Genomic DNA, 21748 nt, shown 5'->3' on the forward strand with positions numbered 1-21748 from the left:
ATTGGAGGTCACGACTAAACAAAATATGAGCCCGATCGCTTTGATAGTTTCCGAGAAAAGTCCAACGTTAAGGTGGTGTCTACGGACGGCCGGCCGGACAGCCGGCCGGACAGACTAACACTGACCGATTACATAGTCACTTTTTCTCAAGTGACTCAAAAAATGAAAAAAACGTCCGGGGATATCATTCCCAGGAACTCTCAGGTCAAATTTCATAAAGATCGGTCCAGTAGTTTTGTCTGAATCGCTCTACACACACACACAGACAGACACACACACACACCACAACCCTCCTCTCGATTCCCCGTCTATGTTAAAACATTTAGTAAAAACAAAATGTAAAAAGAAAAGTAATGTATATCACAATTTGTTACACGACACTTGAGATTGCCACAAGTTCTCAAACGTCGTATAGTTGTGTTCTTTTATTCTACGTCGCCCGTCTTCGCAGCAACAGAAAACAACTCGTCAAATTGAGTTCGAGGATTTATTCAGCATTCAATACATACAACTGCACATCGTAGCAGAACTCAAATAGAAGCTTTTTTAACATTCAAATCGCGCTGGCATATATAGTAAATACTCAATCTCGAGAATATTCCAGACCGAACACGATACAACTACATTATACGAGCCGTGCATGGACTAAACTAGCGACATTCTCTTATGACGTACATCAAAAGCGCCGACACACTTAATCCGAACGAACGCCACGAACTCACGGCTAAAACAGCATGGTAAACAACTTGTTTTGACAGGACTAGAAAGTTCACCTGCATTCTCGTCCAAGCATAAATATTGTGTTTACAAAATATAATATCGGTACTTTCCCACAAAGTACAAATAAGTCAACCACATGCAACACACAAAACCGAACCAAAGCTCAGCAACGGTAGCGTTTCCTAACATTACCCCCAACACCAGAAGAAATTTACCTAATTTCTTTCAATCATTGAAACGCTACCTGTACACATATTATGTATACATAACAGATTGAAATCCAGGTATGTACATTAGTCTGTTGGAGAATGAACACAGTTTTAATCACATACTCGGCTGAGAAAATCTGCTCCAACATTGTCTGAACCCTTGATCGATTCCACTCGCATATCAAAGTTCTGCAAGTACATCACCCACCTCATGATACGATTATTCACAAACTTCGCAGAGTTCAGGTAGGTGAGGGGTTTGTGATCAGTCTGAAGCACGAATTTCACCCCTTGGAGGTAGAGTTCAAATTTCTTGATTCCCCACACGATGGCTAAACACTCTTTCTCCATGGTTGAGTAGTTCTTCTCGGCTCCTGACAGCTTCTTGCTGGCATAGCTGACCGGAAACGGTTTACCTCCATGCTCTTGCATCAGCATGGCGCCGATCCCTTCGTCCGATGCGTCTGTACGCAAGATGAACTCTTTGGCAGTATCAGGAAGGCGTAGCACCGGGTCTCGTGACATCAGGTCGCGCACAGTCTGATATGCCTTCTCCTGAGCTGGTCCCCAGAGTATTCGGTTGGGGCATCCTTTTCGGGTCATGTCCGACAAAGGCGCCGTTATGGCGGCGAAGTTTGGAATGAACTCTCTGTAGTACCCAGCCAATCCAAGGAAGGATCGCACCTGCTTCTTGGTTTCAGGACGTGGCGCATTGAGGATCTTGGTGACGTTTTCCAACAAAAGCCCCTTTTGACCTTCCTTCAGTGAATGACCTATGAAGTCAACGTTGTCGGTCCCCAAAATGCACTTGCTGGGTCTCACGGTCAGATTAGCTTTTGTCAGGCGGGAAAACAGTTCCCTCAAAGTCTCCAGATGCTCCGCAAAGGTCTCCGTGTGGACTAGCAGATCATCCCAGTAGTACACAACATTCTTCATTCCTTTGAGCATTTTTCGCATTCCCCTCTTCAGGGTAGCACCACTGTTCACCATGCCAAAAGGCATCCGCAGGCACTCATACGTTCCGTCTGGAGTTGCAAAGGCGGTCTTTGGTATGTCCTCTTCGCGCACAGGAATCTGCCAATATCCCTTGCTGAGATCGATCTTTGAGAAGATCTTACTGCCAGTCAACCGTCGGAACAGATCAGCCGCCGTCGGCATTGGTTCAGGGTCAAACACGGTGATCTTATTCACTTTCCTGAAGTCAATGCATACCCTGTTTGTACCGTCTTTCTTCTTGACAACAACAACGGGAGATGAGTAAGGGGATGATGACTCACGGATGACCCCCATCTTCAACATGTTGTCGATGTCCTTCTTCAAGGATTCCCGAGCCTGAAACGGGATAGGGTATGGTTTTGAGCGAACAGGAACGTCAGATGTGAGGTGGACTTCATGTTCGACCAAGGACGTAGAGCCTGGAACATCAGAGAACCTATGGGTGAAGTCGCCCATAAAATCATGCAGCTCCTTCTGCTGATCTTCTGTCAGGTCAGGTCCTAGCTTGACGTCATCCACTCCCTCTTTCTTGTGGAGGTCTCCCAACTCCAGTAGTTCCTCACCATCGAACTTGTCTAGTTCGGCTGGTTCTTCCACCATTGCTGCGACCTGTACTGCTTCCGGAGGTCTCTCCACATACAGTTTCAGGAGGTTAGCGTGGTAGATCTTGGACTTCTTGCCGACATTCACCTTGTAGTCGTTGATCCCTACCACGGCCTCAACCTCGTATGGGCCTTTCCACTGCATCAGTAGTTTGTTGTGATCAGTGGGAAGCAGTATCAGCACTTTGTTACCTGGTGTAAACTTCCTGTTTACGGCTTTGCGGTCGTAGTAGTGCTTTCCGCTATCCTGAGACTTTCTCAAGTTTTCTCTCGCAATCTCGAGAGTCTCCTCCAGTTTCTCTCGCAACTCGAACACGTACTGGTAACTGTTCTTCACTTCAGGTGTGTCCACATCTTTCGTCCACAATTCCTTTAGTATCTGCATCGGGCCTCTCACGGTCCGCCCGTACATCAGCTCGAACGGGGAGAATCCAGTGGACTCTTGTGGCACCTCCCTGTATGCAAACAGCAAGGCATTGATGTAGCGATGCCACTGCCTTGGCTGCTCACTGCATAGTTTCTTCAGCGTGGACTTCAGCGTCGCATTGAATTTTTCGACCAGCCCATTGCACATCGGGTGATAGGGTGTCGTAGTCAAGTGACGAATGCTCAGCAGCCTGTTGACCTCTTCCATGCATTCAGAGACAAACTGTGTCCCCAGGTCTGTGAGGATCTCTTCAGGAACCCCAATTCTGCTGAAAATGTCCACAAGTGCCTCGGCAACAGTCTCGGTGTCAATTTTCTTCAGAGGCACGGCTTCTGGGTACCTGGTTGCATAGTCTACCAGGGTCAGTACCCAACGATGACCCGCTTCACTTGGCGGTTTTATCTCGCCGATGAGGTCAATGGCCACCCTCTTGAAAGGTCGGTCGATCAAAGGCATCTTCTGCAACGGCACTTTCGGGACCCTTCCTCGAGGTATGGTTTTCTGGCAAATATCGCACGATCGGCAGAATCGAGTCACATCTGCATGCAGTCCTGGCCAGTAAAACGCAGCCTGGATTCTGTCCGATGTCTTCTTGACCCCCAGGTGACCTCCCATAATAGAGTCGTGGGCCACCTCCATCACCTGGCGCCTAAGTGGTTGAGGCACCAGAACTTGACGTAATGGCTTCCCACCGTTGACTCTCGGGTGCTGGAACACTCTGTACAGGATCTTGGCCTTTACTTCAAAGTGCACAGTGCCTTCGCCCTTAGTCATCACCTTGACAGGACGACTCCTGTACTTTGTCAAGGTCAAATCAGCTTCCTGTAGCTGAATCAGCCGATCCCTGTCCACGACAGCAGTTGCAGAACTGTTGGTGACCCTGAGTGGCGTAGTTGTTTTGTCCTTCTTCGCCTGGGCTCTGGTCGTCACAGCGCTTACAACCTGCGGCTGGTCGCGGCGATGCACAGTTGCTCTGTCATCTCGTAACAGTTCGCTGATATCTTCATTCGCGAATGGCAGTGGGTCTTCCTCCTCAACAGCAGGCTGAGCTGCGCCCATTCTCCATTCGACATCAGGGTCATCAGGACGTCTCGCACCCCCAATGTTCCCAATTAATAGATCGTACAAGGGCTTCTTCAGGCAGACGGCCTCAACTTCTCCGGTGAAGTATGGAGTATCTATCTGGATCTTTGCCACTGGTGCCCTCACGCATTTGCTGTCAGCCATGAGCGTCCACTTGAAGTCACCAGTGAACTTCTCTGTTGGCACCAGATCCTCTTTGACAATGACTCCATTGCAGCCCGAATCTCTGAGAACGGTCACTTCCTGCTTCTCAACAAATCCCTTCGACACGGGCATGTTCGACACTGACACAGCTGCGCTGGCGACGACAGAGATTGACTTGCCATTAGCGAGTAGAAGCTGGCCATCAGATAGACATTCTTCCACGTCCGATGGTGTATCCACTTGCTCGGCAGCCCTTGGTAGTATGACGCTGCTCGCACATACTTGTTGGTTCGAGCCACTCGTTTGCCTCTTGTTGTCGTAATATCTCCGTCGATGTTCTTGCGCTTTGTCATTGACATGTCCGTTATTTTTCTTTTGGGGACAGTTGGCGACTCGGTGACCCTTGGCATTGCAATGGAAACACGTTATGTTCTGCCCTTCATTGGATGATGGTGCGGACTCAGTTTGTCCCTTGGCAGGTTGGTTTCCCTGGTTCCCGCTCTTCTGGAAAGGTTTCGATGACTTTGACGTCCCCAGGGTCCTTCCATGAGCAATGAGATAACGCTCAGCAGCATCAGTAATGTCCTTCAAACCCCGCAGTTTTTGCTCTTCCAAGCGGGTCGCCAGGTCCTTCGGGCAGGCATTAAGGAACTGCTCCTTCACGATCAAGTCCCGCAGACTCTCGTATGACTGCTCTTCACCTGATAACTCCACCCACTTCTGCAGGTATGACGACAGGCGCTCCACAAACTGGCTCGGTGTCTCTCCAGACAATGGCTGGCATTCGCGGAAGCGTTGACGGTAGCCCCTTTCAGTGAAGTTGTAGCAACGCAACAGAGCTTCCTTCAGTACATCATAGTCTCTGGCGTCATCATTTGAGAGTCTAGTGTAGACCTCAAGTGCTGCCCCAGTCAAATGTGCGCTGAGTTGAATCGCCCAGTCGTCGCGCTGCCATCTAGCACTCTCAGCGAACCTCTCGAATCTTGCAAGGTAGCAGTCGATCTGGTCCTTCCCGTCAGCGAATGCTGGAAGTTTCGGTGCCCTGTGTAACATTTGCTGCTGGTTATCTCTTTGGCGTGGTGCCTCGTGCTCACTTTGAACACGCACCATTTCTGTCTGAAGCTCTAAGCGTTTCGTCTCCATTTCTATCTGGAGCTCTAAGCGTTTCAGCTCAATTTGCCTTTCTTCACGCTGTGCTTCTCTTTCTCTTTCTTCACGCTGCGCTTGTCTTTCTTTATCTTCACGCTCACGCTGCGCTTGTCTTTCTTCACGCTCACGCTGCGCTTGTCTTTCTTCACGCTCACGCTGCGCTTGTCTTTCTTCACGCTGCGCTAGCAGTCGTGTCTGGGACTCGACGAACTCCGTCAGCTGCTTGCCTTTCAGTCCCAGTTCAACTCCTTTTGCCCAGAACTCAGCCATTCTGGTCTTTTCCGGTGCGTTCGTCTGTATTCTTTCACAGCCCCGAACGTAGACGAATGTAGTCTTCTAAAAGAACACAGTCTCTACTGCACCTCCGATGCTTCTCTCGTCGCTGGTCACCTTCGTAGACGCAGGCTGCCACCCTCCTCGTCTAACGTGACGGCGCACTCTGCTCACGATACGTACACGACGTACCCCAGTCGTATTTCGTAGTATTAATGCACTAGCTCCGCGACGAAGTCCGTCTCGTCCGAACGGCAGCTAACCTCTGTAATCCCGATACACTCCGGCGTCGCTCACCGTATCGAGCTGCGGCGATTACCAAACTCTTCCCACAGTCACACCGAATCCACGGTTCCGTAGTCTCAATACTGATCCCTCAGGATACACCCGATTGATGGCTACCTCCTGTGACTGTCTTGACACTGGTCCTTGTTACTGGAAAACCCTTGGCGTTAAACGTAGATCCTTGGCTTGGCCCCCAATTGTTACACGACACTTGAGATTGCCACAAGTTCTCAAACGTCGTATAGTTGTGTTCTTTTATTCTACGTCGCCCGTCTTCGCAGCAACAGAAAACAACTCGTCAAATTGAGTTCGAGGATTTATTCAGCATTCAATACATACAACTGCACATCGTAGCAGAACTCAAATAGAAGCTTTTTTAACATTCAAATCGCGCTGGCATATATAGTAAATACTCAATCTCGAGAATATTCCAGACCGAACACGATACAACTACATTATACGAGCCGTGCATGGACTAAACTAGCGACATTCTCTTATGACGTACATCAAAAGCGCCGACACACTTAATCCGAACGAACGCCACGAACTCACGGCTAAAACAGCATGGTAAACAACTTGTTTTGACAGGACTAGAAAGTTCACCTGCATTCTCGTCCAAGCATAAATATTGTGTTTACAAAATATAATATCGGTACTTTCCCACAAAGTACAAATAAGTCAACCACATGCAACACACAAAACCGAACCAAAGCTCAGCAACGGTAGCGTTTCCTAACAGGATTACAAGAGTAGGTTTCTTAGTGACAGCAAAACTACTGGCTATACAAAAAAACTTGACATAAATTTAACCTACAAGCAACATAACAGTCATGATACCATGAGGATGAAAGTTGATTGTTCTTTTCAATGCTTGTTATTCTCTCAGGTGCCAGGAGAAAGGTTCCGTACAACTCTCGCTTACTCTATTACACATGTCGTATGCATAAAGAGTGATTACTTCCCTTTGGTTATTTGATATCTTAACAACGCTCTGCCTCATTTCGTTTAAGATTCGTCATGATACCATCACACTTTTGCAATAGAAGTAGGACACACGTATCAAATCATTGTTCATGTAGATTCACTTGAGCCAATTTGTGTGCAAATCATGATCAGAACATTTACTGGCAACAAAGTGGTTAACAAGGCAAATGGTGAAGCGTGTACTGACCGAGTGGGGTATTATCCACGGGTGGAGCGGTGGCCGGGGTAGGTTTTGAACACGCCTTAGATATAGTCCTTACACATAGTCCTTAGATCAAGACTGGTTTTTACAAACACACAATCACTTATTGGTTAAGAACAAGGCAAATGATGGAAGCGTGTACTGACTGAGTGGGGTCGTATCCACGAGTGGAGCGGTGGCCAGGGTAGGTTCTGAACACTCCGCTGCGCAGGCCCACGTTGGTCCACTTGATCTTGTCGATGGAGTCAAAGTTACGCGTCCTCCAAATCTCCTCTATGGGTTGAGTGATCAACACATCCGCCCTGAAATAAAACAATCAATCTTCTCTTTGAACTCCGGTAGTGTCAGCTGTTTGGTTTGGTTCCACATGAACTACAAGAGGAGGTAACAAAATTATGAACAGAATGGGGTGGGGGTTAAGGTTGAACATGTACACCGAGACTCAAGACTCTTTATACAAAATCAACATGTTAAAGGTTCACTCCTTCTCCTGGTTCACCCTCTCTGATCTGGGCAGGTTTTGACATGGGATAAGACCATCCCTACACTAGGTCACATACAGCCTGGGGGTTCGGGGAATTATTCTAATGAAAAAGCCACCTGGTTGTACTTACAAAATTAATTAATCAAATTTACTTCTGTGCACCTGGAGCACCCAGAATGTTCATTGTTGGTATGTGACCAAGTGAAGAGGTGGTCTTATCCCATGTAACACCCAGGCTGTTCAGTGTTGGTATGTGACCAAGTGAAGAGGTGGTCTTATCCCATGTAACACCCAGGCTGTTCAGTGTTGGTATGTGACCAAGTGAAGAGGTGGTCATATCCCATGTCAAATCCTGACTAGATTTAAGACGGTGAGCTGAACAGTTTCAACGAGAAGGAGTGTGCCTTTACGAAAACTCTGTACCAACGCTTCACCAGAATGTGTCGTCACAGCGTACCTGACACCCTTGTCAAACTTCTGCAGGCCGGTCTCACAGCCCAGGTCCTCCTGGTAGCCGTTGATCCACAGGTGAGCGTCCACCGTCTTTGCCGCCAGACTGTCGTTGTACATGTACTTGATGGGGTCGCAGTGGCTCTGGGGCGCCAGGAAGATGGTGGAGAATTTGTAGGAGATTCGCAGGCCTGGGTAGCGCGAGTCGTTCTCACGAACGTCAATCTCTTCGAAGACGCCTGACAGTCGTTGACGCATCAACGTGCTGTTGTACTCCTCCAGAAGGTTGTAGTAGCTCTTTCCTATCTTGGATCGGTCTTCAGGTTCTTGTGATCGACGGAATTCCTGTGAAGAAAAGATTTTCTAGTTAAAGTTCTGCAGTGGAACCCCTCTTTTGAGACCCCCGATTGAAGACTCCCTCCCTTTTGAGACCCCCGATTGAAGACTCCCTCCCTTTTGAGACCCCCGATTGAAGACTCCCTCCTTTTTGAGACCCCCGATTAAAGACTCCTTCCCTTTTGAGACCCCCGATTGAAGACTCCTTCCCTTTTGAGACTCCCGATTGAAGACTCCTTCCCTTTTGAGACCCCCGATTGAAGACTCCTTCCCTTTTGAGACCCCCGATTGAAGACTCCCTCCCTTTTGAGACCCCTGATTGAAGACTCCCTCCCTTTTGAGACCTCCGATTGAAGACTCCCTCCCTTTTGAGACCCCCGATTGAAGACTCCCTCCCTTTTGAGACCTCCGATTGAAGACTCCCTCGCTATTAAGACTCCCCGATTGAAGACTCCCTCCCTATCAAGACTCCCCGATTGAAGACTCCCTCCCTATCAAGACTCCCCGATTGAAGACTCCTTCCCTTTTGAGACCTCCGATTGAAGACTCCCTCCCTTTTGAGACCCCCGATTGAAGACTCCCTCCCTTTTGAGACCCCCAATTGAAGACTCCCTCCCTTTTGAGACCTCCGATTGAAGACTCCCTCCCTTTTGAGACCCCCGATTGAAGACTCCCTCCCTTTTGAGACCCCCGATTGAAGACTCCCTCCCTTTTGAGACCCCCGATTGAAGACTCCTTCCCTTTTGAGACCCTGTTTTTTCCCTCAGACTTTCTGTTCACAGCCTCCTCTGTAAATTCACCCCCATTTTAAGACTCCCTCCTTTTTAATACCAGGTGGGTTTTTTTTAGGTCAAGGGGTGTTCCACTGTACAACATTTATACTATATTTATTCAACAATTCTTTGTGTCAGTGAAGGAAGACACACACCACATTGACAGAGAAGCAAACAAAAGCAGAAATCTCAAATAAATGGTTTTAAATAACACATTTTTCAAAAGGTTCAGTATTCTTCTGTATTCTAGGAGAATTACAATAATAATTAACCACAGGACTTTATTTGAAAAAAAATAACAGAATAAAAAATGTCTAGTTCACTCAGATCTGTAACAGTAATTTTTCTCACCTTGTCTTCTTCTGCTAAGCTGAAGGCAAAAGCATACTCTGAATCCTCCAGGGCCCCATAGTAGAAAGTCTGGAAGGAGAAAACAGTATTTGTAACATCATAAATACGTCCTCTTATATACACAGGTAATAAAGTAGGACAAATATTGGTGCTAATGCTATGTAATAATACACTGACAATAGAAAATGTGTTAATGATTCATAAAACATGTAGATACCAATGCATCGATCATACCTCTTAACAAATACATAATCAGTTATTCAGACCTCTCTTTTGAGAATCACAAACGGTCACATACCCTGGGTTTGCCGTCGCGGGCCTTGGGAAAGAAAAGGACACCCGACTCTCCGGCCAACATGTGCTGCATGAGCTCAAGGAACTCGGCGGGCTTCCCAAGATGCATCTCCAGCTGGCTGATGGGAATGAAGATGGGGTCCTCCAGAAGCTGTGAACAAAATGGCGTCAGTGACAATCTTCGGTGCCTCAAAACGACAAATGTTGTACCATGCATGTAACTAATGTTATAGCCTAAACAGTCATGTTTGACCAGTGTCATTGACGCATACTTTTTTCTATCTGACACATTGTTCTGACCCCTGGCCGGTCGATAGTCTGATAGTTTTGACATGTAGGAGGTCTTCTGTCAGAACAATTTCTGTGTAGCCAGGACATTTGGACCGATACGTATCTTCAATCTATGTCAAACCGACCTATTATCCTCCGAGTCTGAGTAAAACACTGTTTGACTGATTGTCTAAATTAGAATATTATAGACATTCCTTTTATGAAAGAATTTGTTTTGCAGAAACGTAAGAAAATTAATGCTGTGACCCAAATTTAAGCATTCTAACAATATCAGTGTTTCTTTGTTTCCTGCATGCTTGATATGTCAAAATAGCTCAGTGGGTAGAGAGCACTAGCTTTGTGATCCTAGAGTCACGGGTTCGAATCCAGGCTGGGACGGATATGGGTCACACTTTATGTGCAGACTCAGAGACGGTCCATGTGCCACCCCCGTGTCACCACAGAGGCATGTAAAAGACCTCGGTCATTCTGCCATAAGTGCAGGTGGCTGATTACACCTAAACAAGCACACACCTGGGTAGCGCGACTCTTGCTGCCGCTAGCTTTCCACTGGGAAGCAGTGACTCAAATTTCCCAGCAATAGGATAATAAAGTAATGAAATTGTCTTCTCCTCAGTTTACAGAAAAACTTATCTCTAATGCTAGAGCATTTGACGGCAATGGCATTGTGTGTGTGTTGTTGAGATCTTCCAATGTTGATTGTACATGACTTATTGTGCTTTGTTTATCTATCTGCATGTGAACGTTTTTTAAAATTTTTACTCCATCTGCAGGGTATTGTTCACAAGTGGCTAATGTGTTGTAAATTTATTGCGACTATTTTGCTAGAATACATATATGTATTTGATAGTATGTTTTTATTCATAGTTAATATGTAAAGCGCGGAGAGCATAGATTACTGTGGTTCGCGCTATATAAGCTGTTATCATTATTATTATAATACCTTCTTGCTGGGCTTGAGGCGGGGGTGGAAGATGGTCTCCCCATTGTTGTTGATGAGGAAAGAGTAGACGGACCCCCACTGGTGCTTGGACAGGAAGTTCTCGATCACGTCCAGCGAGGCGTCTATCCCAACCACACCTATGTACCTGTAGCGACAAGATTCACAAACACCAAGCTTAGAAAGGCATAAGACATCAGATTTTATAACAACCATGTGCAAATAACAGGGTTGTTGCTTGGCCAGAGTACATTCGCACAATTTACACGCGACAGGGATGGAATAAGACAGCATCAAGACAGCCAATAACAAAGAAAGCCAAGAGTGACACTTGCCAGTGACTTTACTGCCCACCCTACCACCCCCCATCAAGACATCCAATAACAAAGAACGCCAAGAGTGACACTTGCCAGTGACTTTACTGCCCACCCTACCACCCCCCATCAAGACATCCAATAACAAAGAAAGCCCAAAGTGACACTTGCCAGTGACTTTACTGCCCACCCTACCACCCCCCATCAAGACAGCCAATAACAAAGAAAGCCAAGAGCGACACTTGCCAGTGACTTTACTCCCCACCCTACCACCCCCCATCAAGACAGCCAATAACAAAGAAAGCCCAAAGTGACACTTGCCAGTGACTTTACTGCCCACTCTACCACCCCCCATCAAGACATCCAATAACAAAGAAAGCCAAGAGCGACACTTGCCAGTGACTTTACTCCCCACCCTACCACCCCCCATCAAGACAGCCAATAACAAAGAAAGCCCAGAGCGACACTTGCCAGTGACTTTACTGCCCACCCTACCACCCCCCATCAAGACATCCAATAACAAAGAAAGCCAAGAGCGACACTTACTTGCCAGTGACTTTACTGCCCACCCTACCACCCCCCATCAAGACAGCCAATAACAAAGAAAGCCAAGAGCGACACTTGCCAGTGACTTTACTGCCCACCCTACCACCCCCCATCAAGACAGCCAATAACAAAGAACGCCAAGAGCGACACTTGCCAGTGATTTTACTGCCCACCCTACCACCCCCCATCAAGACAGCCAATAACAAAGAAAGCTAAGAGCGACACTTGCCAGTGACTTTACTGCCCACCCTACCACCCCCCATCAAGACATCCAATAACAAAGAAAGCCAAGAGTGACACTTGCCAGTGACTTTACTGCCCACTCTACCACCCCCCATCAAGACATCCAATAACAAAGAAAGCCAAGAGCGACACTTACTTGCCAGTGACTTTACTGGTGATGGGGATGGAGTACGTCAGCATCAGGCCCAGGCCCCAGGAATCCAGGTAGGGAGAAGTCCACAGTCCGTAGGCCGTCACAGCGTTGGAGGAGAGAAACTCGTAGTAGTTGCTCATCTGAGAGATGAGGTTTTCTCCTGTCAGCAGTTTCTTCATGCTGCCGTTGTGGTCACAGGCCAGCTTGCCAGGGAAGATTTCCGCATCTTCTACGATCAGGTAGCTGAACACTCGAGCCTAACAGAGATAGAGAGAGATGAAGAAGACGTGTAAATTCATCATCATCAGTCCCCTGACGGGGACATGCAGTCGTCAGCAGGATGTGTGGGCAGAAGAGACAGAAACCCTTAATTAGCTTGCAAATAAATGCAGGTTGAATTAGGAGGTGAGGTGCACGTTGTTAGCAACACTCATTAAGTGAATGATACTAAAATGATCAATGAAATAATATCAGCTATCAAAACAAAATAAGAAGGAAAGAAAGGGCGAGAAAAAGAAAGGGAAACAAGAAGGGCAAAGCCCATACGACTCACATGCTTTACACATTTTTCCTACCAAAATACATGTGACCTTGACCCAAGGTCAAGGTCATCCAAGGTCATGCAACATAAAGCTGTTAATTCAAGACATAGGAAGTACAATGGTGCTTATTGGCTCTTTCTACCATGAGAATGGTCACTTTTAGTGGTTCACTACCTTATTTTGGTCACATTTCATAAGGGTCAAAGTGACCTTGACCTTGATCATATGTGACCAAATGTGTCTCATGATGAAAGCATAACATGTGCCCCACATAATTTTTAAGTTTGAAACAGTTATCTTCCATAGTTCAGGGTCAAGGTCACTTCAAAATATGTATACAATCCAACTTTGAAGAGCTCCTGTGACCTTGACCTTGAAGCAAGGTAAACCAAACTGGTATCAAAAGATGGGGCTTACTTTGCCCTATATATCATATATAGGTGAGGTATTGAATCTCAAAAACTTCAGAGAAAATGGGAAAAATGTGAAAAATAGCTGTTTTTTAGGCAACATTTATGGCCCCTGCGACCTTGACTTTGAAGCAAGGTCAAGATGCTATGTATGTTTTTTGGGGCCTTGTCATCATACACCATCTTGCCAAATTTGGTACTGATAAACTGAATAGTGTCCAAGAAATATCCAACGTTAAAGTTTTCCGGACGTCCGGACGTCCGGACGGACGGACGACTCGGGTGAGTACATAGACTCACTTTTGCTTCGCATGTGAGTCAACAAAAAGCTGAAATTAATGTTAATGCAATAAGAAAAATTCTGTAAACAAAGCACCAGACTAAGTAATGCTGTTTATTAGAAATCATCAGTTTGAGTTAATTATGGAACATCCGATACCACAGGCAACCAAAGTCCTCAACTGCACAAAAAGATCCTTATTATCTTACACATACACACAAATGAAACCCATTTTCTTCTTATCTCTAACATTTCACAAAACTTCGCTCGCTGTGGCTAAACTCAAAAGACAACAAGAAGGGCAAAGCCCATACGACTCACATGCTTTACACATTTTTCCTACCAAAATACATGTGACCTTGACCCAAGGTCAAGGTCATCCAAGGTCATGCAACACAAAGCTGTTAATTCAAGACATAGGAAGTACAATGGTGCTTATTGGCTCTTTCTACCATGAGATATGGTCACTTTTAGTGGTTCACTACCTTATTTTGGTCACATTTCAAAAGGGTCAAAGTGACCTTGACCTTGATCATATGTGACCAAATGTGTCTCATGATGAAAGCATAACATGTGCCCCACATAATTTTTAAGTTTGAAACAGTTATCTTCCATAGTTCAGGGTCAAGGTCACTTCAAAATATGTATACAATCCAACTTTGAAGAGCTCCTGTGACCTTGACCTTGAAGCAAGGTAAACCAAACTGGTATCAAAAGATGGGGCTTACTTTGCCCTATATATCATATATAGTAGTGGGGCTCCTATGTTGCAAAATCATTCAAATCATGCAACAAACACCAAATTAAGCAAATATGAAGAGTTTTATGTGCTTAACAAAACCTGATACAGAGCCATCGCGAAAAATAAAAAAATGGGTAGTTTTTAAACAATTTTTCAAAATGGCCGCCAGTGTAAACGGTTGGGTATGTTAGGCATATTTCACTTCATGTGATTAACAGCAAATTTGGCGTAAATGGACATTTGCTTTTGCTTAACAAAACCTGATACAGAGCCACCGTGAAAAAATTAAGAAATCAGTATATTTTTTTTAAATTTTCAAAATGGCCGCCAATAAAAGGGTATTTAGGCATTTTTGATGCTACAAGACATTCTCTTGCAATAGAAACTAACACAAACACATTTTTAAACAAATAATACATGTATTGTTGGTGCAGAGAATGATTGGACGGTGTGGGTGGCAGGGTTGAAGAATTTGTGGATTACCTAAACTGTGCAAAAATAAATATATTGCACCAATTTTCATACCAAAACGAAAACATTCATTCCTGTGCTGTTATATTCAATGTATGCTACTGAGGGCACTCAACTTGGCTAACTGGAACACTTTTAAGATAAAAGGTGGCCTTTACATGGGTTATTTGACCGCCGCCCAAATAAGGGTACCCCCAAAATAAAACTGATAAAAATGTAATGTATCAACTCAAAAGTCGACTAAAATTCATAATCGCTGTATTTCGAAAACGTTGTTTGTTCTCATGTGTTTACACAACTAGCACATTCCGGCAAGTGTCTATACTCAAAAGAAACTTTGGCAGTACTTGAAACAACCATCTGTCATACATGCGAAGTCAAAAATATGTGGAATGTAAGCCAACAAACCTGTGGCAGTTTTTAAAATATTATTTCGTGAAGATTTGAAAGTGTACTCAAACGGTTGAACTACGCCTCGTGCGTAGACACACATTCCTGAAAGTTTCAACGCAACCCACTTGGTCATTGCTAAAATACATGGATTTTAGTTGACTTGGGTATCCCTCAAATTTGACACATAAACATCTCATCCGTGAGATCGACACATACATCAGTAGGTACAATGGCACAACACTAGAAATATGCAAGATGGCGAAATAAAACAACCTGTTCTGGATGGATAATCAAGTTGACTTTCTCTTCGTATACAACAGTGACCCAGTTGTGCCTCAGGAATTGTCGTCGGCTTTTTAAAAGGTACCCGAAGTTTTTGTCACATCTCTTTGTCACGTCAAGGGTATCCTTATTTTGACGGCGTAAATGATGATGTTAAAAAAAAATGTGCCAGATAGCGAAGATGCGAGCCTTTAATGGCATAGACAGTTTGAATAAAATGACACAGGAATAAAAGTTTGAGTTGGGGTATGAAAATGGGTGCAATAATATTTTTGCACAGTTTAGATGTTGACAGTTTTCACAGGCATGCAAGCACATTTGCAGAGAGCTGTGCTCTGCAGTCCTTCTTAGCAGCATTTGCAGCGTTTTGTTGTACAGCTCTTCTTGCAGGCACACCTCATGAGTTCTCGGCACACGCTGGATACCTCTTGAAAGCTCGTCCAGAATGACTCCCACTTTCCAGCCTTGAACTGCCAGCCCACAGAGTTTGGAAGTCTAATAGGTAGATGGCTCTTCTCAATCTCATGTCCTGCAGCAGCACCTCACTTGTAAGGGGATTATGGTCAATTTGGCAGCTCTTTTTACTGAAGAGGTACCGTCTAGCACTGTTTACACCCAGTACGTTGCTGGTTTTGTCCTACAGATGTACACCAAAAAGCTCTTGTGCTGCCCTGTCAGTGGTACTCAGCTTACAAAGAGGAGCAGACAACCTGAAGAAAGTTTGAGTGACGTCTTCAAATGCTTGCCATACTTCCCAACCCTTCTGATTCCCCAATACCATTGAAGAACGACATAGTGTCACAGCCTGTAAGGCTATGCAAAATGGGCAGACAGGGTGACTTCTCTTGGCCAATGGCTTTGGCAATGTGGCGATACACTTCACGAGCAGAAAAAAACGCAACACAGCTGGAATGAGAATCAGACTGTCTGGCCTCCTCTACATCCATGGTGCAGGAAATCAGCCTGGGGTACCCTTCACACAAAAGATGAAAAGTGACATTTTTATTTGAATGTATTTGAATAATGTTTACTATCTCAGAGAGTCGGTCAAAGCCGGGTTAGCAAGTCTTCACACAACAGACCAAAATGAAAGAAAATTGTATTTCATGAATTCGTATAATTCTTACTGTTTCAGGTTAAAAAAACAAACAAACACAGTTTCCAGTGACCCAACTGATTCTGGAATCTTTCTGACCGCTACATTTATTCGCTTCAAACAGTCGCTAACAGAATGTTGACCATAGTGAGGGTTCGTACGTTAAACCCATCAAATTCACAGAGGTCGCTTACAAATGATGTGCAAACATGTTCCAATTAATATAAATAAAAATATCTTACTGTTAAGATGTATTAGGTAACAAACCTTGATACAGTAGCACTACTACTAGTGAAATCGGCTCCCTTCTGTGGCACCGGAATAAATGCAGAACGCTTGTTCCCAGGAACCGGCATGTGGTGTAACTCTTGTATATATCCTGTAAAAATAAAATTCACACCAATGCACGGTCAACTTCAAATAAGCAAAAGGATGAGAAACAAGCAACAAACCAAAATTGTAAAACTCAAAGAGCGGTACCTCTTCATTTTTCAAAACCACTTATCTCATTTGCCGGATTAGCATACACTGTATGCTTTTGTGTTACCTACCGTCTTTGAAAGTTTGATCACAACACTGTAAAGACATGGGGAGTGGAGTGTTTTTATCTCCAGCTGGTCATCCTACTATCTGGCCTACCCTCACTCAGTTTTTGACTCTACCCCTCCCCACCTTATGGAAGTCCTTAACGTAGGCAGGACTAATCATTTATCATACCATGAACAATCTCTTTCTCCTCGCCTTTTATTCAAAGTTCGTTTAATCTGTTTAAAATCACCAGCGTGGCGATCATGATTTCCTTACTTGTAATCAACAGATAGATCTAGATCTATCAGCATCACAATCCAGCTGATGAGCTATTGCAAGATTAAACAAAGTCTCTGCATTTCAGCGCTTCACCCGATGAATAACAGACCCCAGGGGAGAATTAAACAGTAAAATGATGTGACATTGGTGAATGGATGCGTATTCTTGAAAACTTACCTTCAGAAACGTTGCTTTCGCTCAAATCAAAACACGCAATGTTGCGGAGGCCGCCATCTTGAATTTTCATGCTGCGGATATATAAAATTCTAAAAACGATCAAATTAAATACCAGAACACAAAAATACCCATAAGAGTATTTATGTCATGCATGTGTTATCAGCAGACAACTTCTGGTGCATGGTAAACCATTGAATTTTACATTTGCTGAGTTGGGAATATTTACTGCTGAGCACTTTTGGTACGAATTTCGTCTGCTGTAAATGCAGCCTTTTATTCCCTATCAAAGACACAAAAAAAACGATTTCTGAAGTGGCTCTGTATCTGAAATCCCTTAAATAATTATAAGGAACAATATCACAAAGTATGGTGTTTGTTGCAAGATGTGAATGATTTATGAGTGCGTCTGCAACATACGAGCCCCACTATAGGTGAGGTATTGAATCTCAAAAACTTCAGAGAAAATGGGAAAAATGTGAAAAATAGCTGTTTTTTAGGCAACATTTATGGCCCCTGCGACCTTGACCTTGAAGCAAGGTCAAGATGCTATGTATGTTTTTTGGGGCCTTGTCATCATACACCATCTTGCCAAATTTGGTACTGATAGACTGAATAGTGTCCAAGAAATATCCAACGTTAAAGTTTTCCGGACGGACGACTCGGGTGAGTACATAGACTCACTTTTGCTTCGCATGTGAGTCAAAAAACCAGAATAAAAATGACAGAAACATATCGTACCGTGAAAAAGTAATGAAAATTAAAACAAAAAATAAAAAAGCACACCTGGTGCCAGGTTTCTACAGAACAAACAAGCACCTATCGGCAGAAATATAATCAAATTCGGGGCACTTCCTACGGACAATAAGAGCAGAAGTAACTTGTTAGCCTCATACCCTAGCAGAACACTGGCAGAATGCAAGAGCACAATCTTGTGCAGTAATGGCAAGAGGCATCACTCTGTAACTGTTCATTCTGGACATTATTTTGTTCCACATCCCTTAAGTACCATGTTTACAATCGGAAAAGATGGGTGATTTATTGCGTTAATCAGTGGATTGATCATTACAATTTTCTTACAGTGACACGTCAGGCTTGCTCAGAAAGTCATCATATAAAGAAAACACAATTTGTACATACAAAAAAAACAACACTAATGCAGTTATTTGAGACCAAAAAAACAAGAATAGAGAACTGCTGTCAAAAAAAATTAGCAACAAAATTATTGTGACAAATTTTGCACCCCAACCAAAGCATCAATTCCCGTGTCACCTCGCCCAACCCCCATACGCCACCCAATACAACAGACAACAAAATACCCTGAAAGACAATCTTACAGAGAGAAAAATGTTTACAACTTACAGGTGGGTTGAGGTACTTGTTTTTCTCCATGGCCAGGTTGTAGACTTCAGTCCAGTTATACCTGCAGATGGGTCCAGGTACATAACCACTGCGAGTGTAGTAACCTGCATGTGAGAAGACATTGGGAAATTCTTTACAATTATCTCATGACAAAAGTACGTTGTTTCTAAGCTGTGTTTCTATTTGAATGAAATAATGAGAACATGACATTTTCTTCTTCTTCTTCGTTTGCTCAGACAGTCACTCCTGTCCTCCTGACATAAGCTGCTGTCCGTCAAAGGGCCTCCACATGACTGCAGAGCTTGTCCCTCACTGGGGAACATGAGAAAAAGGAAAAGTATTGCCACAGCCACCAACTTCTCAAAGTTTAATATTCACAAAAGGCAAGATGAAATAATAAAGAACAAGTCACGTAAGGCGAAAATACATTTAGTCAAGCTCAGTCGAACTCACAGAATGAAACTGAACGCACTGCATTTTTTCACAATGACCGTAGTCTGCCGCTTGTGCAAAACGGAGTGAAACTGACGAGCCTGTTCAGTGCAGTAGTGGTTTCGCTGTGCTGCATAACACGCTTTTCTGTACCTCTCTTCGTTTTAACTTTCTGAGCGTGTTTTTAATCCAAACATATCATATCTATATGTTTTTGGAATCAGGAACCGACAAGGAATAAGACGGAATTGTTTTTAAATCGATTTCGAAAATTTAATTTTGATCATAATTTTTATATTTTTAATTTTCAGAGCTTGTTTTTAATCCAAATATAACATATTTATATGTTTTTGGAATCAGCAAATGACGAAGAATAAGATGAAATTGTTTTTGGATCGTTTAATAAAAAAATAATTTTAATTTACTCATTCATTAGTTTTTAAGCCACCAAGCTGAAATGCAATACCAAACCCCGGCCTTCGTCGAAGATTGCTTTGCACAAATTTCAATCAATTTGATTGAAAAATGAGAATGTGACAGTGCCGCCTCAACTTTTACAAAAAGCCGGATATGACATCATCAAAGACATTTATCGAAAAAAGGAAAAAAACGTCCGGGGAAATCATTCCCAGGAACTCTCATGTCAAATTTCATAAAGATCGGTCCAGTAGTTTGGTCTGAATCGCTCTACACACACACACACAGACAGACACACACACACACACACACACATACACCACGACCCTCGTCTCGATTCCCCCCTCTATGTTAAAACATTTAGTCAAAACTTGACTAAATGTAAAAATCAGCTCTCTTCCATTGCCTTGAATACTCTTTTAGGCACTTCGTTTTATGTGTTTTAGTTAAGAAGCGCCGCCCAGCTCTGGGGACTCGCTGCCACACTGCAGAAGACCGCAAACTTTATGCCAGCCACCGAGCGAAGGATATAACAGCTATGAATATAGAACGCAGCAGCAGAAGAAGAAGTTTAGTGTCATCTTCAGAGGGTAGCCCACCACAGCGACACATCATCCCTCCCTGTAGCGTCTGTAAAATCGACAAGTCTGGCAGCGGAACAAAATTCAGATGTGGATGGAGCAGTGGATACTGGGGAGGGGTGGTGTGAGAGCACACCGGGACAAGGAACAGGTAACAGGACAGCACACCGGGACAAGCAACAGATGACAGGACAGCACACCGGGACAAGCAACAGGTGACAGGACAGCACACCGGGACAAGCAACAGGTGACAGGACATCACACCGGGACAAGCAACAGGTGACAGGACAGCACACCGGGACAAGGAACAGGTGACAGGACAGCACACCGGGACAAGCAACAGGTGACAGGACAGCACACCGGGACAAGCAACAGGTGACAGGACAGCACACCGGGACAAACAACAGGTGACAGGACAGCACACCGGGACAAGCAACAGGTGACAGGACATCACACCAGGACAAGCAACAGGACAGCACACCGGGACAAGGAACAGGTGACAGGACAGCACACCGGGACAAGCAACAGGTGACAGGACAGCACACCGGGACAAGCAACAGGTGACAGGACAGCACACCGGGACAAGCAACAGGTGACAGGACAGCACACCGGGACAAGCAACAGGTGACAGGACAGCACACCGGGACAAGCAACAGGTGACAGGACAGCACACAAAACACAAAAAGAAAAGCAGAAGCACCACTCTCCTTGCAAACAAAGTGATTTCTGCCAACAGTCAGCGTCTTACCTGGTCCACAGCGCACCTGTTCCCCGTCAGTGTCCAGACCGTCTGTCGCAAACACGATGATGGACTGACAACCTGTGCGAGGAACACTCCGCAACAGCTCAAAGGTGATGTCAAACGCTTTCCTGATCAACACAAAACATGTCAGTTAAACATCTTGTACTGTTGAACATATGAATGAAGAAAGTGCATGTTTAATATCAAGCAATAATCATAATTCCCATTGTCATAGTGAATATATTTTTAGTATGTCAAAGATTCCTCATCTAAGACATTATATCTCCCCCTAAATCGACATATGGCTGCCTAAATGGCGGAGCAAACATGGTAAAAGCCCAAAACAAGTGAACATGGGAGTTTCAGCCCATGAAAGCAGAAGAAGAAAATACCGAGAAATAACCATCAGTTTTACATTCCTCACCAAAGACATTATTTCTCAAAGTAAACATTGACTGACACCCAGGTACATGCATTCATGTGCGCATTTATGTACACAAACAGACCCAGACCTAGATAAACACAAACAGACCCACACCTAGATAAACACAAACAGACCCAGACCTAGATAAACACAAACAGACCCACACCTAGATAAACACAAACAGACACAGGCAAATTCAGACACGGACAGACATGGACAGACAAACGGACATGGACAGACACGGACAGACAAACGGACATGGACAGACATGGACAGACAAACGGACACGGACAGACAAACGGACACGGACAGACATGGACAGACAAACGGACATGGACAGACATGGTAGACAAACGGACATGGA

General features: G+C 44.5%; 1 protein-coding gene across 1 annotated transcript in view; it reads right to left on the reverse strand.

Moving 5' to 3' along the window:
• The window catches only part of LOC138967523 (voltage-dependent calcium channel subunit alpha-2/delta-2-like), a 45724-nt gene that overhangs the window by 14407 nt on the left and 9569 nt on the right, over positions 1–21748 (reverse strand). Inside the window, exons 9-16 of the mRNA XM_070340091.1 lie at positions 20967–21088; positions 18789–18892; positions 12233–12486; positions 10997–11141; positions 9767–9913; positions 9469–9537; positions 8016–8353; positions 7221–7376 (exon numbers count right to left, since the gene is read on the reverse strand). Coding sequence (XP_070196192.1) covers positions 7221–7376; positions 8016–8353; positions 9469–9537; positions 9767–9913; positions 10997–11141; positions 12233–12486; positions 18789–18892; positions 20967–21088 — 1335 coding nt within the window. The remainder of the gene's footprint in view (positions 1–7220; positions 7377–8015; positions 8354–9468; positions 9538–9766; positions 9914–10996; positions 11142–12232; positions 12487–18788; positions 18893–20966; positions 21089–21748) is intronic.

Source organism: Littorina saxatilis, linkage group LG5 (genome assembly GCF_037325665.1).
Source record: "Littorina saxatilis isolate snail1 linkage group LG5, US_GU_Lsax_2.0, whole genome shotgun sequence".
In the NCBI taxonomy this organism is placed as follows: domain Eukaryota; kingdom Metazoa; phylum Mollusca; class Gastropoda; order Littorinimorpha; family Littorinidae; genus Littorina; species Littorina saxatilis.